Below are 25,853 nucleotides of genomic sequence, written 5' to 3'. Positions count from 1 at the left end.
TAAACAGCTCAGATTTCAACAAGAAACTGAGAACCTGCTCTCAACACATGACATGGTTTTATCTAGTCTAACTCTAGTTAGATTTCAGAAGAGTTATTCCTGGTTTACACATGATTTTTCATCACATATCTCAAAGTCCCAGGCCAAGTTTCAACTGATGAGCATCATGGGTGCTACAGGACCCAGTTTTGCAGTTCCAGGCTTACCAGTTGCATAGAGGTCCAGCAACTTTCAGAAATATTTTGAATTACACCTATAATCACATTTCTATATTATGCAAATTACCATTAGCTTGTTTCCTTTCATAAACAGATTATTAATTAGAATGAGCTAATCAGAACAAGAGAAAAATCAAATCTAAATGAATGCCTTTCTAAGATACATGCTTTAGTCAGACTTATGTTTTGATGTCCCAGATGGGTGAAATACAATTAACTTTCTGTTACCTGTGGGGTGACGATACATTGGGACACCATGGATAATAATACCAGTAATAATTTGGGGCCATTCTAATCTCCCTCCATCACAGGAAACTTTAATTTTAGTTCAGCATTGTTCCAGTCAGAATGATTATTTGGGAGCACTCCCAGGTGAACCAGACATATGATAATACCATTATTTTAATGTACTTTTGCACTAATAAGACCTCACAGAATGTCCTGGAAGGGAGGACAAGCACCACCACTGCCAGCACCTTGCGTGCCCTCACCTATAGGAGCCACCCAAGACAGTCACAGCACTGCTGGAGGTCCAACACAGCTGCTGCTGAGCTGAGGCTAACAAAACCATCTTCAGGAAACTAACTTCAGCCAGACGCCTCGGTGTGCCAAATTTTGCAGGCATATCATGGGGTACCCGAGTGCTCCGGCACACAGGCAGCTATGGGGCAGCAAGGAGCTGGCTCCAAGAGCAGCTCAGCTTCGTGCAGCAGCACCAGCACAGGTAGCAGTGGCACAGGCAACTCACAACCATGACAGCACACACTATCCACGACAGAGAAATGGAAATGGAAATTACCAATGGAAAATTAACAGCTGATTGCATTTACAGTTGGTATCATACCCAAGGTCAAGGTACACTGTTTTTTCTTGCTTAGACTCTCTGAATATTAAATAGGACTGGCATACAGATTTGGGAAGATAGTAAAATCAAGCTGTTAGGAGTTAAATGAAGTTACAAAAATTACATGATAAAATTGTACAATATAGATCTCTATATTCCTTAAGAAAATTGTTACAATTGGAATAACTTCAGAAATGGTTTGCTTTGCTCTGAAGAGCCAGCTATTCTTTCTCGTTTTCAGATTCCCGTTGCTACATTCACTGACAGTTTGAAGAAATTACTCTGACAAAGGAGGGAGTTGTCAGGTCTATGGAGAATGCCTCTCATCTTTTCTCTGTGAAAGGTCATGACGACTGTGAGGGATGAGGAGAGGGGATAAGACCAGGGAATATGCATCTGTTATTCAGAAGACAAACAAACAACCCTTGCAATACTGTAGTCATATAGAGAACAGCTTTTTAAGTGTGTTTCAATTTATGGAAATTTAACAGCAACAGTAATATTTTAATGATGAAATGCGCAAGATAAATTTTATTATCTGCATTACCAAATAAGTCAGTCTCAACAGATGACTTTTTATTAGAAACAAAATTCAAGAAGAGCACACAGGCAGGGCCTTCACACACAGAGAAAGGGTAAATCACAGCCACACAGGTGCCCACCGTAACACTCAGCCGAGGAGCCTAAAAGGTTAGATAGTAACACTGCCATATTTCCCAATAAATAAACCCTAACAACTCAGGAGAATCTTAAGTCCATTCCAACAGACTGATTTTCCGTGGGGAGAGCCCACAGCTCATCAGAGGGTAGGATCTGCATGCAGAGGGATCTGGCTTCATGCAGAGAAGGGTGCGTTCCTGGAAGACATGGCAAGTACGTGCTCTTGGGAAGAGTCTGCTCCCTAAGGACCCACGGCTGCTGGGTACCCAAGCAGGCAGAACGCACACATACGCATGCATTCATATACACCAGCAGAAATGCAGGCAGTGAGACATGAAGTAACGCATGATTTCAGGGAGTCCCACAGACAGGGACTGAGAAATCCAAGATAAGGAAGAAATGATGCTACAGTGGCAGTATTTATGTGCTACTGGTAGAAAAAGTGAGAGAGAATAATTTGGCTGTTGCAAGAAAAGTAGATGATGGTGAAAGAAAATAGAGCTACATCATATAAGATGCACAAAGATTTTTTTTCATTTTAGTTAAAAATTGTATGTACAGATCTTAAAACTATGTGTACCACAGCAAACATATACCTAATCATTCCTATCTCTGAAGATATCAATGCATCTGTGAAAGAAAAAAAATGTACAGAAACCAGAATATCCTGTAATCCCCATTTTTATGATATGCAACAAACTAAACTAATTCTAAAAGAGATCGTAGTCCTAAATGCAGTTAGTCAAAACTGAATTTCATGATTTTTATTGTCTCTGCAGATGACTTTTTTCATTTAGCCGTCTGGAAAATGAGTTTTCATTCCATTTCAGTGTAGAATACTTTCTCAAGAAAGCTGAGAAAGACTTATAGTCACAGTAATTTGAAAACTACACTGGATAATTGTCTTGTATTTCTTGTGATTTAGCTCTGGAGCTCATATTTCCAGAATTATGAGCTAGTACACTAGGACTTCCCCTTTCCAAACCCAGCACTGTGCACTTCCAAAGGCTGCATAGGACTCTGTGGTCTCTTAGGATAACCTTCAGAGGAAGCTGAGATGGAAGAATCCCAGTAACTTATTTTATTCTTACAAGTACATAAATGATCCTTAAAAAAAAGCCTCCAAAAACAGCACAGAAGAAAGCTACTCTTCTTTATGTATTTCATTCCACATACTAATATGTGTATCTCCCAGGTGATACACATAAGTTGCTGTTTGGTTTTGTTTTGAAGCAGCAAACTGTCCTACATCACCTCTGTCTGACGACTACCTAGCAACAAGCCACAAATTATTTCTTCAAAACCCAAAATTTGACTGGATGACTCACGTCAAAAAAGCTCAGTAGCATTTTTTTTTTTTTTTGCAAATTAATTCACTTATTATTAAGATGTCACCACACATGAACATGAATTAAGTATGTGGATAAGTACCTCAGGTTTTGCTTTGCTGGAGGTGAAAACTCTGTGTATCCATTTACACACATCACTATTCTAGTTTCCTGATACCAATGTTATAAATGGAGTACATGAAAGCATTTAATAAATAGAGACTCTAATATGTTATTTCAGGATTTTGATATTGTTTCCAGGTTATAATTAGCGTTCATGTTAACTGTATTTGTTTTTAAACTACTACTATGAAGCAGCACACTTTCATGGCCACATTTTGACATGTACATACAGCCAGTCATTATGCCTCAAGCTGGCTGGTTATTTAACCTGTCATAACACAAACCTTGAAAGAGAGGCTAAGAAATCTTTCCCACTTTATCAGTTAAGAGATTTCAGCTCTTATGAATAATTGATGCCGTATGTAATTACTAACACTGGAAAGAAAAAGATGAAATGCCTGTCTCGTGTTAGACCGATGACCCAATACAGTGAAACGGGCTGTCACAGCCTATTAATGGGAATGAAATGCTGCTTTTAAAAAGCATATTTACTTTTCTCACCCAAGCAGCTCGTTCAAGATTTCAGCTTTTTTTTTCTATTTTTAAACCTAACACTTCTTTCAGATCAACGTCCCATGTTAGAACGTAGAAGTGAAGTATTGCAGTATTGAGTTTTTCTATCTTAAACGTGCATTCTGTTACACAGTGCCACATGCCCACATCGCATGTTTCTCCTTCGAAGTTCATCCTCATTAGTGCTTGTGACCAGTACACTTAGTCATTATCATATTAAAAGCAATCAGTCACCTAGCTAAGAAAGGCAGGGAAAAAAATCGTTCACAGCAATATTTATAATCCTTGGTTATATCAGAGGGTGTAACAAGTTAAGTTGTGCTAAAGCTTATCGAGGCACAAGACAAAGACAAGTATCTGTGCAGAAATGCTGGCTTGGAGTACTTCCTGCTTTCAACCCTAGGTCACCCAGTACAAATGATGAGAACTAATTCTGTATATATGAGAAGATTTCTACCCATCAGAGACAATATAGCTCAAAATTAGAAAGGGAATATGAAATTGAGCCTAAAAATACCAAAGAAATAAATGTATGAGGGAGGTAGGCTTCATGGGATGTGCCCTGGGGTATGAAGACCCAAGTCTTCCCACAGAGTCAGAACTTATGACCTGGAGCACTGCTTCTGCCTGGTCACCACCTATAGGTACCATTTTGCTTTCACCCTCTGTCTTTTACAGTTTACCAAACTTTAGCAGAGTGGGCTGAGGGGATTTGATTCTGTTTTTAAGATGACCATTATTGCCCAACACCACTTGCAGTAACATCCCTCTTCACTAAGAAATTCATTAGTATCTCCAAGGAATATTCTGCTATCGCCATAGCATAGTTCACAATTGCTACTAAACCCCATCTGACACAAAATGTCAGTAATGCTTTTATCTTCTTACCATCTGTAAATGGCTTCTTTCCACTTTAAATTTCATAAGCTATTTTAAGAATATTATGGTTATTTGCTTTCTAACACTGCAGCGTAGGCGTTTAGATCCAATTTCATGTTCTTTTCTGCTTTCTAATTTTGCTGCCTGAAGCGTATTTACTAATGCAGGCATGTTCCCAGTCAGAATGGGAGAAAGTGGTCATTCTGCCAAAGCTCTACTAGCAATGTCCAAATCAGTTTGGTGGTGCTGCTCACCCGTAGAACTGCCAAACTGATATTTCATGCGTTATCGGGCTTCAAGATCACCACTTCATAAGATGAAGAATAATTTGCACCTGTATTTGAGTCAATATTTCTGTCAAACTGCAAATTAAACTGCCCAAGGATTTTACAAGAGTGACCTGTTCTCCTGAATTCCTGGTAGCCAACAGCTTCCTGTAACTATTACACAACTGTGCTTTAGGTTCTTTTTCGCAAAATTTTGGCCTACCTTTTTTTGTCTCTTGACAGTACCTGCAAGTTATATTTATGACAAAGGAATAACGTTGCAATCTTGCTGATGGCAGTGGGTTGGAGAAGATGTCATGGCTGTCAGTATTCTTCTCCAAAGGAGTACACCTTTGTAAGGAGTTTATAATTATCTCATCTATTTTATACGGTTTAACAACTGTGAATATAACTGCTTTCTCCCATACACATTCATACTACCCATGTTTAAACCAAATCCTCAAACCTTTTAAGACTCAGGCTTTCCTACTATTATTCATGTTTTTGTCACTTTGCCATTAGGTTATGACAACAAATCCTACATGGGCAAACAACATTAAAACCTTCCGAAGTTAAGAGTTTATACAAAGTCTCTGCCTGCTTCCTAGGACTACCTTGGCAGAAACCTGTGCTCTAAAGTACCTTGATGAAGCAGTATATGAATATATGCAATCTGAAATCTGCACTGCCTGCTTACTCACTTCCTGGTGAAATTTAAGATTCTGGACTTGATGAGTATTATAAAGTTTGTTATTTTAAGAACATTACATACTTAAAAGGAGTTTCTCTTGTCTTCATAATAACTCATTCTCAGATGGTCAGAACTAAAATAGACAATTTTGTTAGCTTTCAGATCATGAGTCAAAGCATTTTCCCACTTAGTTTTAAAGAAAGGTTGTGAGTTTTACCTCATCAGAGAGCACAGTGAGTCTAAAAAGAAAGGAATAAAGCCCAAACCCCAAGTGTTATTACTGAATATAATGAGAAGAATGGCATTGAGACTGTTGCAGAAAAAAAAAACCAACAAACAGGCTACTGATGATCCACTAACTATAGAGACCCAAAGTGTGATTCAGGTTAACCCTCATGAATGGCTTTATGAGTCAAGGAAGGGAGTAGGAGGCCACCAAATAACCCCTCGTGACAGCAATACCTAATTGCAAGGTCCTGCACCTGGGTCAGGGCAGTATCAATACTGGCTGGCAGATGAAGGGATTGAGAGCAGCCCTGCCAAGAAGGACTTGATGGTACTGGCAAATGAAAAGCTGGACATGAGCAGCAACATGCACTCACAGCCCAGAATGTGAACCATATCCTGAGCTTCATCAAAAGAAGCATGGTCAGTAGGTGAAGGGAAGTGGTTCTGCCCCTCTACTGCACTCTCATGAGACCCCATATACTGGAATACTGTGTCTGGTATTTCTGGTGTCCTCAGCATAGGAAAGACACAGACCTGTTGAGGCAGGTCCAGAGGAGGGCCATGACGATGGTCAGAGGGTTGGATCACGCCTCCTCCTACAAGGAAAGGCTGAGAGAGTAGGTGTTGTTCAGCCTGGAGAAGAAATAGCTCCACACAGACCGTACTGCAGCCTTTCGGTACTTGAAGGGGGCTTATAAGAAAGACGGGGAAAAAAATTGTTAGCAGAGCCTGTTGTGATAGGACAAGGGGTAATGGTTTTAAACTAAAAGACCTCATCTCCATGATCACCATCCTGATCCTGAAATTCTGCCTTGAATGGCTAACTCCATTTTGGGAACACGATACCCCACCATCAGCTATCCCTCTTCTCACAAATGTAAACATGCAGAACATGTGGCACCTCACAGCATAGCATGTAGCACAGCCCAGTTTGTCTTGCACTCAACTCACTCTTGATACAACTCTGTCGGCATTTGTATGACCATGATCAAACACACACCCACGCTGCTGCGTGTTACTGTCCCAGTGCCAAGATGGAGACGACATCAAATAACATAGCATATATATGGTATAATGCCTTTGTTTAGGTTCTTTTCCAGGCCTGCACTCATCTCAAACTGTTTTTCTCTTCCATGGCAACAACTCAAAACTTCTTCCCCAGATATGCCAGGATTGTAGCCCAGAATACATAAAACACATACAGAGAACGAACAGAGAACTCAATCGTCTAACTTGGTGTGAAGATTTTTGTGCCCTGAAGGTAACATTTGTGCATAATGATACCAAATGTTGTCACATGAGCCCCTTTATACATCTAGTCTTTATTTTCAAACTGCCTCTTATTGAGTCAGTACCTGTGTCTCGATTATGGAGCATTTGAGAGCAAATAACACATTTCTCAAGAGACTGGAGAGGTCATAAGAGATCCTGGAGTGTGAACAGACCTTATGGACGGGTTAATAGGATATACCTTTTCTCTCCTGAACGAACCGACTTGTACAAGAGAGGTGAGGAGTAGCAAAAGAAGTGGCAAAATACCAGTTTACTCCAGTGTCTTCTGTTTTGTTAGTGTGAAATATAAATTACTGGTAGTATATGAACAATGCCTCTAAGCAAAGAGATGGTCAAACTGCAAATACATAGTCCTATCTACTGTCATTTGACTTCTTACACTGCAGTGGCATTAAAAGCATTTGATGAGACTACATAAATCTGTAAATCCTATTATGTTTTATGGCTGCACCACTTGGGATCACGTTCAGAAGTGTCCAGTACTGGATTTTTTGGTGCTACTCCACTTCGCGCAATGGTCTGGGCAGCATTTGAAAAGTTGCATCTGTTGTAAGTATACTTCAGCATCACAATCACTTTCGACCCGTTTCATGCTGCTCCCAGCTAGCAAAGCTTGAGAACACTGTCCTGACTTCCTTCAATAACTATCTGTGAGATTCCTGCCGGGGGCCAACTTTCCATGACTCTTGATAACAAACCTCTCCAATGGGCTGACTAGTCATTAGGCAATGAAGTAACTCCTGGCATAAAATAATGGTCTTCCATCAGAGGGCTTTTTAGACCAAAAAAAGCCCCAAACATACTGTGCTTCCAGTTCGGATTCCCCAGCAAAATTATATTTGACAATGACACCACTACCTGAAGTAGAGCCAAAATCAATTGTAACAAATGTATGTGGTCATGACCTAAAGATCCCTTCCTTCTAGACCCACCCAAGAAGTCTGACAGACACTGTTTCATGTTGTCTATTTACAGTTACCTACCGGGACAAATAACATGAGAATCAGGTACTGAAGAGACAGAATAAAGGCAGACAAATAGATGAACTTAGTGATCTGGAGTCTTGCTCAGTCTCTCTGCTTTGGGGACATGGCAGATGATCTTTACTCTGCATCTGGTGAAGCGCTGCTTGTCCTGCCTAGTGTCCTCCCTCAGCCTCCACTGCCTTTCAAGAAATTCTGCTTCTTTTAGAGCAGGTAAACAGAAAAGGTCAAGACTGCATTGGGAAGGAAGAAATGAAAACGAAGGGATGAGTCTGCTTGACTGGTCAAATGTCAGACTAGCAACCCATGCCTCCAAACAAAAAGCCTTATTCCCCAGGCCATACCATATCACTAGGGGCAAGAACTGAAAGCTCTTCTCTGAAACCAAGTCAATGTCCAGGCAAGGAAGCCAAAAAGCAGATAAGATGCCTGACTCTGACCTAGTGTTCTGGATATTCAGGTGTCCACAATGATAGGGTCGAGTTTCTTTACCTACTTACTGGAATGTGTGTGCTTGATACTATACCCTTAGCAGAAAAAAAATACAATCAATTTCTGTAAATTACTTATGAACATTTCTTCTGAATGAATATATCTTCTTTGCCTTCTCAAAATATTTTTTTTAAAAATGTATCCCACTTCAGAAAGTTCCTGAAATTAAAGGATACTCAACTTCATAAACTTTTGGTAACCATTAATTTTATCTTCTATTCCCAGTATCCACATTAGGTTACTAGAAGAGAAGATGAGGATTACTCCAGCTGATTTTTCTTTTAAAAATTACTTTCGACAAGAAAAAACCCTTAATTCTACTTCTTGTCCTCCTAGCAGATTTTCTTTAAAAATATTACAAACAAGAACAACTTTTTATTTTTAAGAACAACAACACAAGACAAAAAACTATTTAGCCTTGTGGTGGGTAAACCCTGGGGGGGGGGGGCTAAGTGCCCACCAAAGCTGCTGTATTGCTCCTTCTCCTCAACCAGACATGGGAGAGAAAATATAACAAAAGGCTCATGGATTGAGATAAGGACAGGGAAAGATCATTCACCAATTACCATCAGTCACAGGCAAAACAGACTCAACTTCGGGAGATTAGTTTAATGTCTTAATCGTATCAGAGTAGGATAATGAGGAATAAAGCCAAATCTTAAGAACACCTTCCACCCAGCCCTCCCTTCTTCCCCAGGCTCAACTTTACACTTGATTATCTTCTGCAGGAGGATGGGGAATGGAAGTTTCAGTCAGTTCGCATCTCCCACTCCTTCCTCCTCAGAGAGAGGACTCCTCACATTCTTCCCCTGCTCCACTGTAGGGTCTCTCCTATGGCAGAGAATCATCTAAGAACTTCTCCAACACGAGTCCTTCCCACGGGCTGCAGTTCTTCATGAACTGTTCCAGCGTGGATGCTTTCAATGTTGTAAAGTCCTTCAGGAACAGACTGCTCCAGGGCTGGTCCCCTCTGGGGTCATAAGTCCTGCCAGCAAACCTTCTCCAGCATGGGCTCCTCTTTCCATGGGTCCACAGTTCCTGCTACCACCTTCAGGGTTACAGCCTTCTTCCAGCATCTAGGTGGATACATCCAGGATGCAGGTTGATACCTGCTCCACCATGGACCTCCATGAGCTGCAAGGGCACAGCCTGCCTCACCATGGTCTTCACCACAGGCTGCGGGGAAATCTCTGCTCTGTTCATAGAATCATAGAATCACCAGCTTGGAAGAGACCCACTAGATCATCAAGTCCAACCATTCCTATCAATCACTAAACCATGCCCCTCAGCACCTCGTCCACCTATGCCTTAAACACCTCCAGGGAAGATGACTCAACCACCTCCCTGGGCAGCCTGTTCCTCTCACATATTGTCACTCCTCTCTCTGGGTGCTGTCACACAGCAACTTTCCCCCCTTCTTAAATACATAATCAGAGAGGCCCTACCACCAGTGTTGAGTGGCTTGGCCCTGGCCAGCACGTCTGTCTTGGAGCCAGTCGACATTGGCTCTGTCAGAGATGGGGGAAGCTTCCAGCAGCTTCTCACAGAAGCGACCCCTGTAGCCCTCTGCTACCAAAACGTTGCCAGACAAACCAAATAAAACTCTTTATAGACTAAATATGTGACCTTCATGTTGTGACCAGAAAAGCACATTGTTTAATGTAGGATTCTGTAATGGTTATATGACAGGAATGCATATTAATAACCACAAACCGTCTTTTGTATAAACAATCTGGTAAGTGACAGTATGAGTTAGGAATATCAAGCAATGCAGTCCTTTCAGTGTGTAGACAAGACAGTTCTGCATTTGCTTTGTGTGAGGTTGTGCTTGTGGAGAAGGACTGGCTGTTGGGGATGCAGCTACCCAAGCCGTCTCCAGACATTCCTCTGCCTGCAACAGCCAATCCCTTTTGGGGCAGCTGCTGGCTGGGCAAACAGCTTTGTTTTCCTGCTCCCTTCTACTCATTCATGTTCATATAGAGTACTGCATCCAGGCACGGAGTCCTCAGCACAGGAAAGACATGGATGTGTTGAAGCAGGTCCAGAGGAGGTCCACTAAAATGATAAGAGAGATGGAACACCCCTCCTATGAAGGAAAGCTGAGAGAGTTGGGGTTGTTCAGCCTGAAGAAGAGAAGATTCTTCTGCGGAGACATTACTCTGGCCTCTCAGTACTTAATGAGGGTTTATAAGAAAGATGGGGACAGATTTCTTAGCAGGGCCTGTTGTGATAAGACAAAGGGTAATTGTTTTAAGGCAAAAGAATGGAGATTTACACTACATATAAGGAAGACATTTTTTACAATGAAGGCAGTGAAACACTGGAACAGGTTTCCCAGAGAGGTGGTAGATGCCCCATCCCTGGAAACACTCAGTGTCATGTTAGATAGGGCTCTGAGCAACCTGATCTAGTTAAAGATGTCCCTGCTCACTGCAGAGGGGTCAGACCAGATGACCTTAAAGGTCCCTGCCAACCCAAACCATTTGATGATTCTAAGTCTGTGACACAGATAGAGATTTAGCACAATTTGTCTTAACTCTCAGAGCCCTACTTTTAATTGATGGGTCATTCTTCCTCTTAAAGGAAGGTGTGATTCTGTGAACCCTATACACTCATTTAAAAATGTGTTTATCACTAACTTGACAGACTGTAGAAGTTTCATCAGGCCAGTCTACAAAAATCGACATGTATGTGTTTTCTAAAGCATATAGTTTCACAGTCCTTGTAGGTGTTCCTGCACCACGACCTTAAAATTTATAGCAGTATTACAGATGAACGCTATCCAGTTTTACAGACATGCCAATAGTTCTGATTAACATGCCTCTATCATTTGTTTCACAACTTCAGAGCCAAATTCTCTTTCTTGCTATTAAAACGAAGTTACTTGGAAATCAAATCACTTGCATAAAACATGTAGGGTATGACCAACAGAAAACAGCAGGATGATCACATTTCCTTTTGATACAAACAGAAAAAAGTGACTTTTTTATATTCAGTGGCAAGTTTCATCTCACAGTCTAACTGAAATTTGTCTGACTTTCCAATTCTTTCCACTCCCTAAAGTATCATCAGTTATGTTAGATTCCTCACTCAAACACAGAAACTTTCCTCAAACACAGAAACCAACATCAAAAATCAACTATTATGAGCGAAGATATCTTTAGAAAACATTGGAACTGTTGACTCTCTAATATGCAATTTGTGCAAGAAAAAGTATTTTTATAGAGGAAACAAAAATTCACTACGTAAAAGGTACTCCATAAAAACCACCAACATTGAGACGAAAGCTAATTTCATCCCTTCACCAGAAAAAAGCTGGGGGGAGGTGTAGTTCTACAGCTTTATAAACTGTTTTTCCCTGAAAGTCAGAATACAAGTTAAACAATGTCAGTTCCTAGCCAGAAGTAAATATAAAGTAGAGTTTCCGGAATAAGTGCGTAAATCTTCTTGGCTCTGCCTTTAAATTTTTAAAACAGTGTATATGTTTATATTCTGACCTTTGTACCTTTTTCAAATGAAAATAAAACAAAAGAAAAATCACAAGGAAATAGTTTTCAGCAACAACCAGACTCTTATTACTTTCTGAGTGTTGGTTACAGTACCAGTTAGCTGACAGAAGTGCATGCTGTGATGCTATAAATTGCTGTCAGTAATAACTACCTTATTACCAGAAAACTGCTTCCCGCTTCATTTCTTTCACCTGGGTTCATGGCAAAGTTTATATCACATTATCCACCTGCTTGTTCCCTTTACTAGCTTCTGAACTCTCTGAACAATTGCAATTAAATCTAGCAATGAAGAAAGTCTCAGAGCAAAAATGTCCCTGCTAATTAATGAAAATTTGCAGCTGACACCAAACTGCTACCCACCATGAGGGAAAGGTCACATAAATTCAGCACTGGTTTGCCTCATTTGGCCTGTCAGCCAGCTAACTGGTACGAGATGGCTCTTACCACATCAGTACTAGATGGCTCTGAAGCACAGGCACTCAGGTGCTGCCTGTGTGAACACCCGAACATACCCTTAGTAACGTGTTCTGGAATATAACAAAATGTTGCAAATATATGATACACACTCCATGTCATATACCAACTAGCTCTTTCAGGCCATAAATATGTTTTGGGGTTTTTTTACCCCAACTGAACACATACCAACCAGCGTGCCGGGATAACCTCATACCATGATTTTCACAATAGGGATTCTAAGAACAAGAAAGGTAGGTGACAGTTTGTATCGTCAGTGCTGTGTAATCAGTTTTATTAATTCCTCACAAGCAACTATGTAACAACCTCAGCAAATAAAACATCAAAACTTAAAAAAAAAATTTAAAAATCCACTGAATAGGAACTCACAGTAAATCTTGAAGGTGAGACACTAGATTGTAATGTATAGATTTCTATAACAGCCACAAATGAAAAAGTACATTACATCTTAGAAAGTACAGAAAACTCCAGGAACATGAGAAGAACTTAAATAATTTCGCTTAATAGCTGCATTTTCTCATGCCAGTGGCATGACGGCTTGGTGGTGCCCAGCCAGTTCCTGCTGAGGGGAGGGACCAGGGACCAGCTCCCCAAAAAGGGACCCTGGGTTGGTCACCTCCGAGCTAAAAGAGGTAACAAACAGCCTGCTTTATTAGAGAGAAGTGTTAACAGACTCTGTAACCTGTAGGATGTAAGGACATTTCTTTCTGGAGCTCACTTCTGTGCTTTGCTTTGATTCTGTCAAGGATTCAGATGCTCTAGTGGCAAAATTCTTCCAGAGTTAGACGTAACAATATTTTTCTAGCACAAAAAAAGTCTGTTCCATTAAGCACCCATGAATCACAGAATCACTAAGTCTAGAAAAGACCTCCAAGATCATCAAGTCCAACTGTTATCTCAACACCACCAGGCCTACTAAACCATGTCCTGAAGTCCAATGCTTGATAACCCTTTCAGTAGAGACATTCTTCTTGATATCTAATCTAAACCTCTCCTGGGGCAACTTGAGGTCATATCCTCTTGTTGTATCGTTTGTTACTTGGGAGAAGAAACCAACATCCACCTCACTACAACCTCCTCTCGGGCAGTTGTAGAGGTGAGGTCTCCCTCTCAGCCCCCTTTTCTCCAGACACTCCTCATAAGACCAGTGCTCCCGTTTCACCAACTTTGTTGGCCTCCTTTGCACATACTCCAGCACCTCAACATCTTTCTTGTACTGTACAATGAGGCCCAGGCTGATACCAAGATTATTACAATGATCTGGATCCAAGAGAACTTGCCTCTTCTTCTGAAAGGCTTATACACGCACCATACTTCAACCCACCCCCAGACAGTCTTCCATTGTCTGGTGTTACAGCTATAAAGACATTGAGTGGCATGCTAGAATTGTACCAACCTGCCTCCTTCTGATTGGGAAGTGTGATTGCACACATTTCTGTGATTTATCTTCCATTACTGTCTCGCAGAATGGTAAACAACCTTTTATCTCTTTATACACCCCAAAGCCTACATCTGTGCTGAATGCAATGATTTGAAGGATGGACTTACAGAAAGCATAAAGTTGTTTCTCTTCTTTTTCCATTTTTTTGAGGCTACAACCTGTAATAATTCCAGACAGGCCATATTCATGTGACAATGTATTCCAGACAGAGAGCAAACTAGAAGCCACTTGAAACAGCAACTCCATTTTATTAGTATTCCTAAGAAAGCAAAACCAGAAGAACAAATTACATCTTTTTGCAAGGTGGATAATGGAAATGAATCTATGTCTACTCCCACCTCTGCTGGCAGCAGCAGCTATATTCCAGCAGAAGGACAAAACTGACAGATTTGCCAGGGAGACATGCAGATGAATACTGCAGATATTTTTTTTACCAAGAATTGAAGTTAGTAGTATCTAAGAATAAATAACCATCTATCTTCTTTCAGACCAATTTTTTATTATTTAACAGCTAATGCACACATATTTCCTGTAGGTTGAGGTAACAGAAAGGAAGGAAGGATGTTGACTTTATATTTAAATTACCTCACAAATGCTTAAATAATGCAGTAGTGAAGGCTAGATCAGAGTTTCTCATGGATTGAGTACCTATTAAAAAACAACAAAGGCAGATAAATTATCAGCTGAAAGAAGGCTTTTAGAGAAAGATGCCTGAACATTACTTGAAAGTATTGAACGAAATGGCTGGAAAGATGAAACAGTATGCATGAAAACAGAAAAAAGATGCACAAAACAGAGCTCGGGATAAAATGACGACTGGATCTAGCTCTAAAAGACTCATGAAGAAGCATATCTGTAAAGGTAGTGGATCCTAACTCCTCAATTTCAATAGAAATTGTGCATAACTAGGAAAAAAAAAAGTCCCTCTAATGTTTAATAATGTCTATTATTGAAAACCTACATTTTTCAAAACTCGCTCATGATGAAAAAAATGGTTTTATTAGGATGGAGGAAAACATGGTGATCAAAGCCTTAAAATTTTAACATGCATTTACAGTACACATTTTAATTTTTTCTTACTAAGTGTGATGAATATCACAGACATTGTTTTGAAAGAGCACTAGAAACCTCAGGAGAGTCCCAGCTCTTCATTAGACAATGTTTTTGTTATTAATGCCCTTAAACATTGCTAATCCAGCAGAAGTGTTTGAACATACTCATCAACTTGTAGATATTCCTTTCCAAAACCTTAAGAAGAAAAACTTAAAAAAATTCTTGATCAACACCTATTTCAAGGGCTTGTGACATTAGTCTGCACTTTTTACTAAAGACAATGACTGGCCTAACGTTGGAGCATCAACGTAAAGACATGTTACAGCTTCAGAGGGAGAATCTAACAGGGTACAAGTTCAGTGGTCAAAGTAGCAGGAAACAAATCAGACAGAACAGATCAGTGCAGAGACAATAAATACTCATTTGTGGGGTCATCCAAAAAAAAGGCCACAATAATGCTGTCATGGAAAGCCTGAGTGCAAGTTAATGCATACCCATCCAACAGTTACGAATGCTTTTTAACTCATGGCAATGGATTATATTTTTCATACTGGCATTACAAATCTATCATTAAAATCAGAATGGGAAAACACACCAAACCTTTTAGCCTGTGCTCTCAGGCTAGCAAGTCTGAATGTTTATACTTGGTTCCAGCTTATATTCATCCCAACACCAAGGATTCTGTACATCTTTTATTTATAGTCCATACTGAGGCTTTGCAAGGAATGTTTTCTTTCCAGTGTTGGGCAAGGACTTCGTTTCTTCCTGTCTGGTATGTTTTACAATAGACATAACTGCTAAAAAGTTACACTATGAAGACAACATCAGTATTTATAAAAACACATTCTACATGCGTATCACGGGCATTTAGAAGGAGTTGATGCTGTTACAAAGATCTTTATACAAGCAAGATGGTATCTGGAACAACTGTGAGAAGGAAAGATCACGTTACTTCTCCTTTCTAAACCTATTTTAAACAGTAATTTTCTAGTCCCTCCATTAAGGAAGTCTTCATAGTATTTACTAATTGGACCTTTTAGCCCGGCTTTACAAAAAGCACTTTAGTCAAATAACTGGAATAGTCTGTGTAAGAAAGCTATTCTTATTACCAGCTTTTACCCACTCAAGCTCTCAGCTTCAAATTCTTTGATGATTTTTTTCTTAATAGTAATATAATTAACCATAGCAATTTAAGAGGCAAACATACAAGTGAAAACCATTTTCTGTTGTTACAACATGTTTTTTACCACTCTACCTTCCATTACCCAGAGTGTTGCAGTACAATAAGGCAAGGCTGACCAAATTAAAATTTGGATTTTTTTTATTGTTTCATTCTTTATCATTTCCTCATTTTATCTCAGCTCCGCAAATTACTTTTCTGAGCAGCAATGCTAAAAGGGTGTCTTTTATGGAAAGGATGGCAAACTGCCATATGGCTATTGTTCAGTTCACTCTGTGGACACCTTGTACCTACAACCTGCATTTTACTCCCATGCACTTCAGACATTCTTGCCTGTCTACAACCTCCTTCATTTCAGATCTCGCACCTTTTTGCATGACATGGCATCATTTAAGATGCTAAATGAGGCATTGGATAATTGATTAACATCATCTTTTTGACATAGTCCCAAAACTCTGTGTCTTCTATGTTACTTGCTGGTTCCATTTAAATCTGGATTCATGTATTACACTGCCTAGAGACTGAAAATAGAAATTCTGTGTGAGCACTTCTGCTATTTTTACCACCAAATGCACAAAAACTTGAAATAGAGCTCTTAAAATTTTTAAATGAAAAGTAGAATTGGCAAACATGAAGGCTTTCTTCAAGGAAAAATGTAATAACACCAGTCAATTAGAAAACTAAAAAACTAAAGAGAAAACAAAGGACACTCAAAGTCAAACTTCACCCTCTTCAACAACATCTTGTTTAGTGCTATGACTGAAAACTGATCTACAGAACAAAATTCTATTCTATAAGGAAAAAAGATTAAATAAAAAAACGCCTGTAACTACTTGTCACGATCAAAATTCACAGTAAGAAAACCCTGTTCAGTGCCATGAAGTAAACAAGTTATTCCTACCCAGTAAGTGAAAGGGTTAGCCTGAAAGGGTTCCCTGAAAGGATAAGGGTTTTCAGTATAAAACCTCTGCATAAAGGTATCTAAAGTTATCTGTGTCATCATCCAATGTCCCAAAGAAAAGAAAAAGAAAAAATGTATTTATTTCCTTTAAAATTCTCATAAGACTGCTTTAAAACAGTATCATAACTGATGGATGTTTATGGTAACAATATCAACTTACAGATGAGCATATTTCTTTTAATAGATTTATGTAGCTCATAGTAACTCATGCATACATGGACCTAATCTTTTATGCAATCACACCCATATAACAACCTACAACATTAAAAAAACTGTGGTAAATCTATCATCCCTCTTAAGATTACCTCTTTTTTCTTCTAATTCATGTACATCAAGACCTATTCCAGCAGCAGAGAATACTGAACCATTTAAAATGGCTCTTTCTCTCAAAGCCTTCTCACTCCTTCATTCACTTTTTAATCAATCACTTCTTTTCAAGCACAGAACCTCTCTATAATTACACTCATGTGAAGCTCAAAAAGAAAGACCTCAAGCTTGGAGTGGGTATAGTTTTTCTATAGCATGACTTTAAGGCATTCCCATTAAAGTAATAGTTGATGAAACAACCACTGTGATTTTTAAGCACTAAAGAAAAGATATTTCACAAAGGGGTTATGTACTATTCAATATTTCAATTTTTCCATCAGCACCAAAAACATCTTAACCCTTTCTGAAGACTACAGCTGTACCCATGTGCCTATGACTTTCCTGACAATGGCCACTACTGTCATTTCTGGTTTGAAACAGAAAATGGTTGAGAACAATCTGGATTTGCTATGAAAAACTCCAACTGAAACTTTCATTGGAATACAAGCTTATTAGAATTTAAGCATTATGTGTCTCCAGATATGGTAATATGTCAGATGACTATGCCAAAATATTTAAAAGATCTCTCAGCATCAGATGACCAAGTTCATATTCATATAATACACTGACCACTAATTTAACTTTGCATTTAAGCTCTTCTGAAATACATTTAGAAGCCAAATAGAATTTTGATAGAAAATTCAGGACGTGAATTTGGGATGTATACATGAAGAGAGCAGGGCTATACCTGGGTAGAGAAAATAAAAGCAAAGAATTTAATGTTCTGCCTCCCATATGTGCTCTCTATTCTTCTATATTCCTCCCCTGTCTGCAGTTCTGCAGAACTTGCTTTTACTTTGGCATTCTGCTTACCACATACCGACTCCTCTTCTGCCTCTATGTCCTGCCTTCCACCTTGCCTTTCTGTTTCTTTCATCACTGTCCCAACAAATGATCTTTCCCAGTCCAGAGGTCTTCTTTGATACTGGAAGAGCAGAAGCAGGGCAGCCCGTACCTTGATTAATCTGTACCTTGTGACCTAAATATGCAATTTCCAAACCATATGTTCCAGATTTACAGGAGCAGATAAGGCCAATAAGTCTGCAGAGATTTGACTATTTAAGGTAGATTTCTCTCAGATGGAGGGCTCAGAGAAGAGAAGAGAAGAGAAGAGAAGAGAAGAGAAGAGAAGAGAAGAGAAGAGAAGAGAAGAGAAGAGAAGAGAAGAGAAGAGAAGAGAAGAGAAGAGAGAATGCAATACTTTTGCGTAACAGATTGGGGATAAACCCTGAGATATACATGTATTAAACTAAGCCAGACAGATGCATGAAGCATCTCTGTGCAGGTTACAAATGCTAGGCCATTATGCTGTTTTTTTATAACTTCAATAGGAGCACATTCTAAAACCAGGCACTTTTGTACTGTCCACAGATACATCTTTATTGTGTTCTCTTAAAACAAACAAATGAAAATATTGGTTTTCCATTCAAGTAAATTGTAAATGTGTGAATAAGCATAAATATTGGGAACAAAAAAAAATTAAGGTTTCTTTGGGAAATGGAACCAAAGTCAGCAAGTGACACAAAACTCCAGAGCATTCTTGAGGAAGCCACTTTTCCTTTAAAACAGGAGTGATTCGTCCAAGGAACACAGGGGTGGCGTGCAAATGTTAGCACTGACACTGTTTATGCTTTACCATTCATAATGCAATCATTACAAACTCAGGCCAACAAATTTTTTTGTCTTCCTATACTTACTGAATTAATGCTGTTCTCTTTTTCTGAGTTGAGCAGACAGCCAAAATCAGTTACAAGTCATTTCTTTAGAGAAAATGAAGCTGGGGATAAATTCAAATGGTTTTGGTATAGTTCTATTAATTTTTTGTCCTCAAGTCTGTAATCTTCTCCATCTTCTCTTAAATGCACAAACACAGACTTTAACAAAATAATAGCCAGCAGAGACTCTTTTGCTCATGCACACTTTTGTTTTGAGTGGGGATATATGTACACTCTTGAGTGGAGTCTGCTATCATTTCAACTAAATTCTTAACACAAACATTCTTTTTTTAAAGAATGCGGTTACAGCAAAAGTATGTGTTTCATCTACAATCACAAATACATGCACGTCTGAGAAGGCACCATATTCTTTACTACAAAGATTATTAGGTGCTACCTGTTACAAGTTCACCCTTCTAGTTGCTTATAATTTTGTCAAACTAAATTTTTGAACTGCAAGTCTCCCAACCGGAATAAAACACCTAGGCCAGATTAAGGGATTAAAAGAAGAACGAACAAAAAGACTAAGATGCCAACTTGCTCAGGTTTGCTTTCTAAAATAAATGTCAGTAGAAAGAAAATATTTTCATTTGCTCCTGCCAAAAACACCAGGAACCATTATTTCCAAAAGCTCTGTTATTCTGAAGATCTACAGCAAAGGCTGAATTTTTTGGGGTTTTGTGACTGAGTATGCAACAAGATTACTGTGGCCAGTGGCCAACCCCTGACCACTAAGGCCCACTGAGCCAGCAAGGCAAACACCCACACGGCTAAAATTCTTTTCCCTCCCAGAAGCCGTCTTCTTCCCAAATATCCATCCTGACTGGTCTCTTGCAAACACCATGCTCTGAACCACAGCAAGGAGCGGACAGAAAAGTACAAGGAGATACAGCCTGCAGCCTTGCCAAGGCGTGCACCAAAAATGCCGTACTCGCACGATCTCAAGGGACTCACCTGTAACTGAAAACTTCTCTTTTCTAAACTGCATCCACAGTAAGGCTGCTGACCAGCCTGGGTCTGATTACGCTTGTCCTTATAATCACACAAAGCACGCTTCCTTTCTTTTTATATTTCAGATAAGTGACTGTAGAAATTACTAGAACGTCATTCCTAAAGTTGGCTATGCATGTATGAAGTGGTAATGCTTTCAGTCACCACCCACCATAAACCAGATTTCAATCTGAATATACACGTTTTTAAGAAATTCATACATTTTTCTGTATGGTCCCTGACTTAATGGTATCCTATTGCAACCTACACATAGAATCATTAAGGTTGGAAAAGACCTCAAAGATCATCTAGTCCAACTGCCAGCCCAACACCACTGTGCCCGCTACACCATGTCCCGAAGTGCCACGTCTTACACACTTCTTCACCTCCAGAAAAGGTGACTCCACCGCTTTCCTGGGCAGCCTGTTCCAATGCTTCACCACTCTTCTGGTAAAGGAATTTTTTCTTATGTCCAATCTAAACCTCCTCTGGCACAGAGTTTTACATTGCCTTTTGCTTTTACTGACCCCTTCCACCGTTCTAATCTACCCGTTATCATTGAATCAGAGCCCTGCAGGAAGGTTATAAACTGTTCAGTGCTTTCTGGTTTTTAATTTCAGGAAGAAAACCATAAGTAAGGTTAAGAGAGTGATGAAGTGCCATTTACCGTCACAAAGCTGGCATGCACGTGGTTGTGTGCAAAGTTTTCTCTGATGCTCTTGTTTCTACAGATTACCTATTATTTCAAAATCTGTATGAACATTATGCATGGAAAACAATTCCGATTGAAGGAAAGAACTAACGTAAAGATGTGTTTAACATTGACCTTGTAAACTAGAATACATGTTTTACCTAAGCAGTGATCTCATTATTTGAGCGTAGTCAGTGGGTAAAGCTGAGATATGTCCTTGCATTTTCTAGCTCAAGTTTCCAAGGAAGAAACTCAAAGCAACCAATACACCAACAGAAACACACGGGGGAGGAGAGGGACAGCTGTAGTACTTTCCTTTTAAAATACATCACTATCTGAGAAAAAAACATCAAAACAAAGCAAAGTAAAACAGAAGAAAACCAAAGTAAACAGAGGCTACATGACACCAAACAGTACATACAGCGCTGCAGTTTTTAAGATTGAAGAACAGCAATGTTATCTCATAGTAGATGAAATATGAATTTTTAGCTATGGCAAATATTTAAAAACAGCTGTTACAAATGATCTGGGTTATTACCCATCAAAATAAGATGCACATCAACGTGTAAGTGGTAGCATTAAGAGAAAAGTACAGTCATTTGTAAACGGGCAAATAACTTAATGAGCATTTCAAATTTTGCACTGTACAATTCATTTTAATATGCACTTAAAACCTTAAAAAATTAGAGCAGAATTTGCCGAAAAGGGGCTCATTTTTATAGAATCATAGAACGGTTTGGGTTGGAAGGGACCTTAAAGATCACCCAGTTCCACCCCCCCTGCCTTGGGCAGAGACAACTCCCACCAGCCCAGGCTGCCCAAGGCTCCATCCAACCTGGCCCTGAACATGTCCAGGGATGGGGCAGCCACAGCTTCCCTGGACAGCCTGTGCCAGTGCCTCACCACCCTCATTGTGAAGAACTTCCTGCCCATGTCTAGAATTTCCTCCTAATGTATATCCCCTTTTCAATTCAGTAATTAGTATTAGCAGGAATTAGTTGTGATCACAAATTAACACGTGTAGGATAGCTTAATATATAAAAAACCTCACACGGCTAGAAGACTCAAAAATCATTCCCAGATTAAGCAGTGTGTTCAGAAGGTGATAACCTAAATACTCTGAACCTAAAGAATGTCCTTTCAGAGGTCACCTTAACTCCAGGTGCCAAGTCAGAACTATGACGCTAATACGACAAAGTTCTCTCTCCAGAAAAGGTAAATGCTCTCACTTATATTTGGTTTCTGCAACTACATTATGGACACGGCAGAGGACATGAATGGAGTTTAATTCATGGTTCACACAGGACTCTTAATCCTGAATATAGGGATTTTTTTTTATTTTTTTTCTTTTAAACACAGCTTATGCCTCAGCTCATCATTTCTGAAACAGGATAATCATGATGTACCTTCCAAAATGAATTTCAAGGACAAAACTAACACTGAGAGTTCAGCTGCAGTGCTTGGAGGTATTTAGAAACATGTAGGAGGGGGTGGAGGAGGGTGGGGTGGAAAGGTTGTATACAATAGCATTTACAAGGAGGTCTCAACAACATCCTGTTTAAATTAATTGGGGAATACTGTCATCTTGATGCTTCAAGTGCACTGCTTTAACAAAGAAAAGATACCACCACCAGGTCTAAGCTCCTTCCCAGAGATTTTTATTTTAAATTTGCTTACAAACTTTTCCAATTTGTCTTCCTCTCCTGCATGAAAGCAGTATGGACACAGTGACTATACAGAAGTAGCTTGGCTATTCAGAAAGGCAAAAGAAAAAAAAAAACAACAAAAAGGAAAAAAGTTCTCCCCAACTGAAGTTCAAGTATTGTTACAGGAATAGAAAGCAAAAGCACAAAAGAAATGTGCTTTTAAATTGGAATTTAAACCCATCAAACAATTATTCAAATACAAGCCTTTATCCACCACCCCACCCCCCTTATTAACAAAAGGCTGAGTGGATGCACTGTTATGCTACCTTAAAAGAATAAATATTCAGGAATGATGTAAAATAAGAATTTCGAAAACACACTCCTGCACAACACAGACATACCCAAACTCACCATTAGTAATGATTTACTATAACTTATTTATTATTCTCCTTCCACATGGTTTCACAAATATTTCACTTTTTTGTTACCTTTAATTATTCCCACTGACAGAAATTACAACCCATAATAGAAATAAACTTCCAAAATACATTAGGCTTGGAAATGTGACATTTTAAATGTTTTTTGTCATACGCGCAAATCTATTAGTTAAACTAAGTCACTCCAATATGCCCCTTAATGAGAATATTGACAATAGTGGCCCTCCTTCTTCACAATCACAACAGAGAGTATCAAGAGAATCTTGATTACAGGTATTCATCAGAAAAGCTTAGAAAGCTTCTTAAAACATCCTGCAAAGTTTTACATATGTAACACATACATGCTAATAAATCAAGCTACATTTCCACACATCCCTCCATACACTTCAGTTCTCCATTCAACATTGAGTCTGTTCAGTGTTATAATAATTCACGTTTGAAACCCACATCTAGTGTTACTGAATTGAGACAGCAATTTGGCCTTCCACATTATCACCATTTCAGTTTTCAAAGACAGCAAATTTCCAGATCTTTACTAATCTCACATAATCAGTGTTACAGCTGAAAATTACCACATAAATCCGCAGAACCTGATTGACAGATTCAAATTCTCATTAAATACACGTGGTATAGCTGCAAAGAACAGATGAAAAGAATGGCAGCTTCCTCACAACGTAACATAAAGCATTTAGAAAACTTACCCGGTTCTTACCATCTACACTTTTTCCTGATAAAACACACATAAGGACACTATTTTAAAAAATGCACTAATATTCCTCCAGCAAACAGCTGGCTTCTGTACTCTGCTAAGCAAATCTACCTCCAGCATGACCCAGAGGGATGAATGCTTCAATGACCTGATGAGATATACTTCAATTTCAAGCTGTTCTCAAAAAAATAAGCTAACAATTAAGATGCTTGGACCTTTCCGCTTCTCCAGCTAACCTTATTGACTGACCTCTCGGCATCTGACCGTCCTGACTGGCCCTTCAGTTCGCCTGCTCACGACACAAAGACAAGCGCTACACACCCTTCAGAGACATCTACTGCTCGCCCCATAAATCAGAGCAGCTGATGGATTGACACCATCTCTAAATAAAGCCTGCCAGCAACACAAAGATAAAGTACCATTAGCTGTGTGCAGATAGGTGTTACCCTCAAAACGCAAAGATACCACACACGTTTTCTGCTGTCCTAGCAGCTACGTGTGCTCCATAGGCTCTGCTACAGGGTGGAAAATTTCACCCTGGCTTTCAATAAGAAATTATGTTTGAAATAGTGCTCTACTTTTGAAACACACGTAAGTCCATCTATACAAAACACTTAGCCAGCACGTAAATACAGTATCGTGTCCCTGAGAGGTGCTTTCTAGGGCAGGCGTACTAACTGCAGAATGTGGATGTGCTCTCTCGTGCTCCTCTAAAACGGAAAACGGATTTTTCTGTCAGGAATATCATGGGCCCGCATGCAGCGGGAGAGCAGCCGCGGAGCCCAGCGGCACATCCCGCATCACCTGGCATCCTGCACCGACCAGCATCCCGCATCGCCTGGCATCCTGCACCGACCAGCATCCCGCATCGCCTGGCATCCCACATAGTCTGGTACCACATCCCGCACCGACTGGCATCCCCCATCGCCTGGCACGGCATCCCGCATCGCCCGGCATCCCGCATCGCCCGGCATCCCGCACCGACCGGCATCCCGCACCGACCGGCATCCCGCACCGACCGGCATCCCGCATCGCCCATCCGGGGCAAGACGCCCGGGAGGTGAAAGTTTGCAGTGGGGACCGGGACCCTCTCGCAAAGAGGCAGGGGAGCTGCCCCTGCCCGCCGGCACCGCGGTCGCTGAAGCTCCCCGCATCTCCTCATTCCCGCATCCTTACAACCCCGTATCCCCCTATCCCCGCATCCCGTTATCCCCGCATCCCGTTATCCCCGCATCCCGTTATCCCGTTATCCCCGCATCCCGTTATCCCCGCATCCCGTTATCCCCGCATTCCCCTATCCCCTTATCCCCGCATCCCCCTATCCCCGCATCCCCCTATCCCCGCACGAGGCTCGGCCGTGCCCCGGCAGCCGCCCCAGCTCCCACCCCCCTTACCCGGGAACTGCTGCTGCTGCGGCCGCTGCTGCTGCTGCTCGTCTTCGCCGCTCTCCGAGTCGGTCTGCATGGGCTCCTCGGCGAAGTTGACGCCGTGGGCGGCTCGGCGGGGCTGCTGGCCGCCCCTGCCATGGCCGGAGCCCGCCCTGCGCCCGCCGCTCGCCTCCTTCTCGGCCGCCGCCGCCTCCTCCTTGAGGCGCCCGAAGTACTGGAGGGCGAACTCCAGCAGGTCGGCGGGCTGGCTCCGCAGCACCTCCACCGTGAAGCCCTGCAGCAGCTCCGTCAGCCCCGCCGGGATGGAGATGCTCATGCCGGGGCCGGCCGGGGGGGCGCAGCCCGGCGGGGAAGTGGGGGGGAGCAGGGAGAGGAGGAAGCGGGGCGGGGGGTGGACGCGGCGCTCGGACGGCCCCGGGGCTGCGCGGCGGGGGCAGCGCTGGCTCCGCTTCGCCCCGCGCTCGGCAGCGCCGGCCGCTCCGCGACTGCCGCCGCCCCGCCCCCCGCCGCGGGCTCCGCGCGCACGTGACCCGCGAAACCATGGCAACCGCCCGCCGGGGAGCGCGGCCCGCGGCCGCCCCCCCCCCCCCCCCGCCGCGGGGAGGCGGCTCCGCCAGGGCCCAGCGGCGGGGACGGCCTTGCCCCGGCCGCCCCGGTGTCTTCTCAGGGCTCTGGGTGCCTTCCCCTGGCTCCCCGCATCCCGGGGCTCTGGGTGCCTTCCCCTGGCTCCCGGCATCCCGGGACTCTGGGTGCCTTTCCCTTGTCCCCCCGCATC

General features: G+C 41.3%; 1 protein-coding gene across 1 annotated transcript in view; it reads right to left on the bottom strand.

Moving 5' to 3' along the window:
- The window catches only part of PRKAR2B (protein kinase cAMP-dependent type II regulatory subunit beta), a 91,779-nt gene extending 66,353 nt beyond the window's left edge, over positions 1-25,426 (bottom strand). Inside the window, exon 1 of the mRNA XM_069883539.1 lies at positions 25,085-25,426. Coding sequence (XP_069739640.1) covers positions 25,085-25,394 — 310 coding nt within the window. The 5' untranslated portion in view covers positions 25,395-25,426. The remainder of the gene's footprint in view (positions 1-25,084) is intronic.
- Between the last annotated feature and the right edge of the window lie 427 nt (positions 25,427-25,853).

The sequence above is a fragment of the Phaenicophaeus curvirostris genome, chromosome 1, assembly GCF_032191515.1.
Source record: "Phaenicophaeus curvirostris isolate KB17595 chromosome 1, BPBGC_Pcur_1.0, whole genome shotgun sequence".
Classification (NCBI taxonomy): domain Eukaryota; kingdom Metazoa; phylum Chordata; class Aves; order Cuculiformes; family Cuculidae; genus Phaenicophaeus; species Phaenicophaeus curvirostris.
This window is presented reverse-complemented; position numbering and strand designations above follow the sequence as displayed.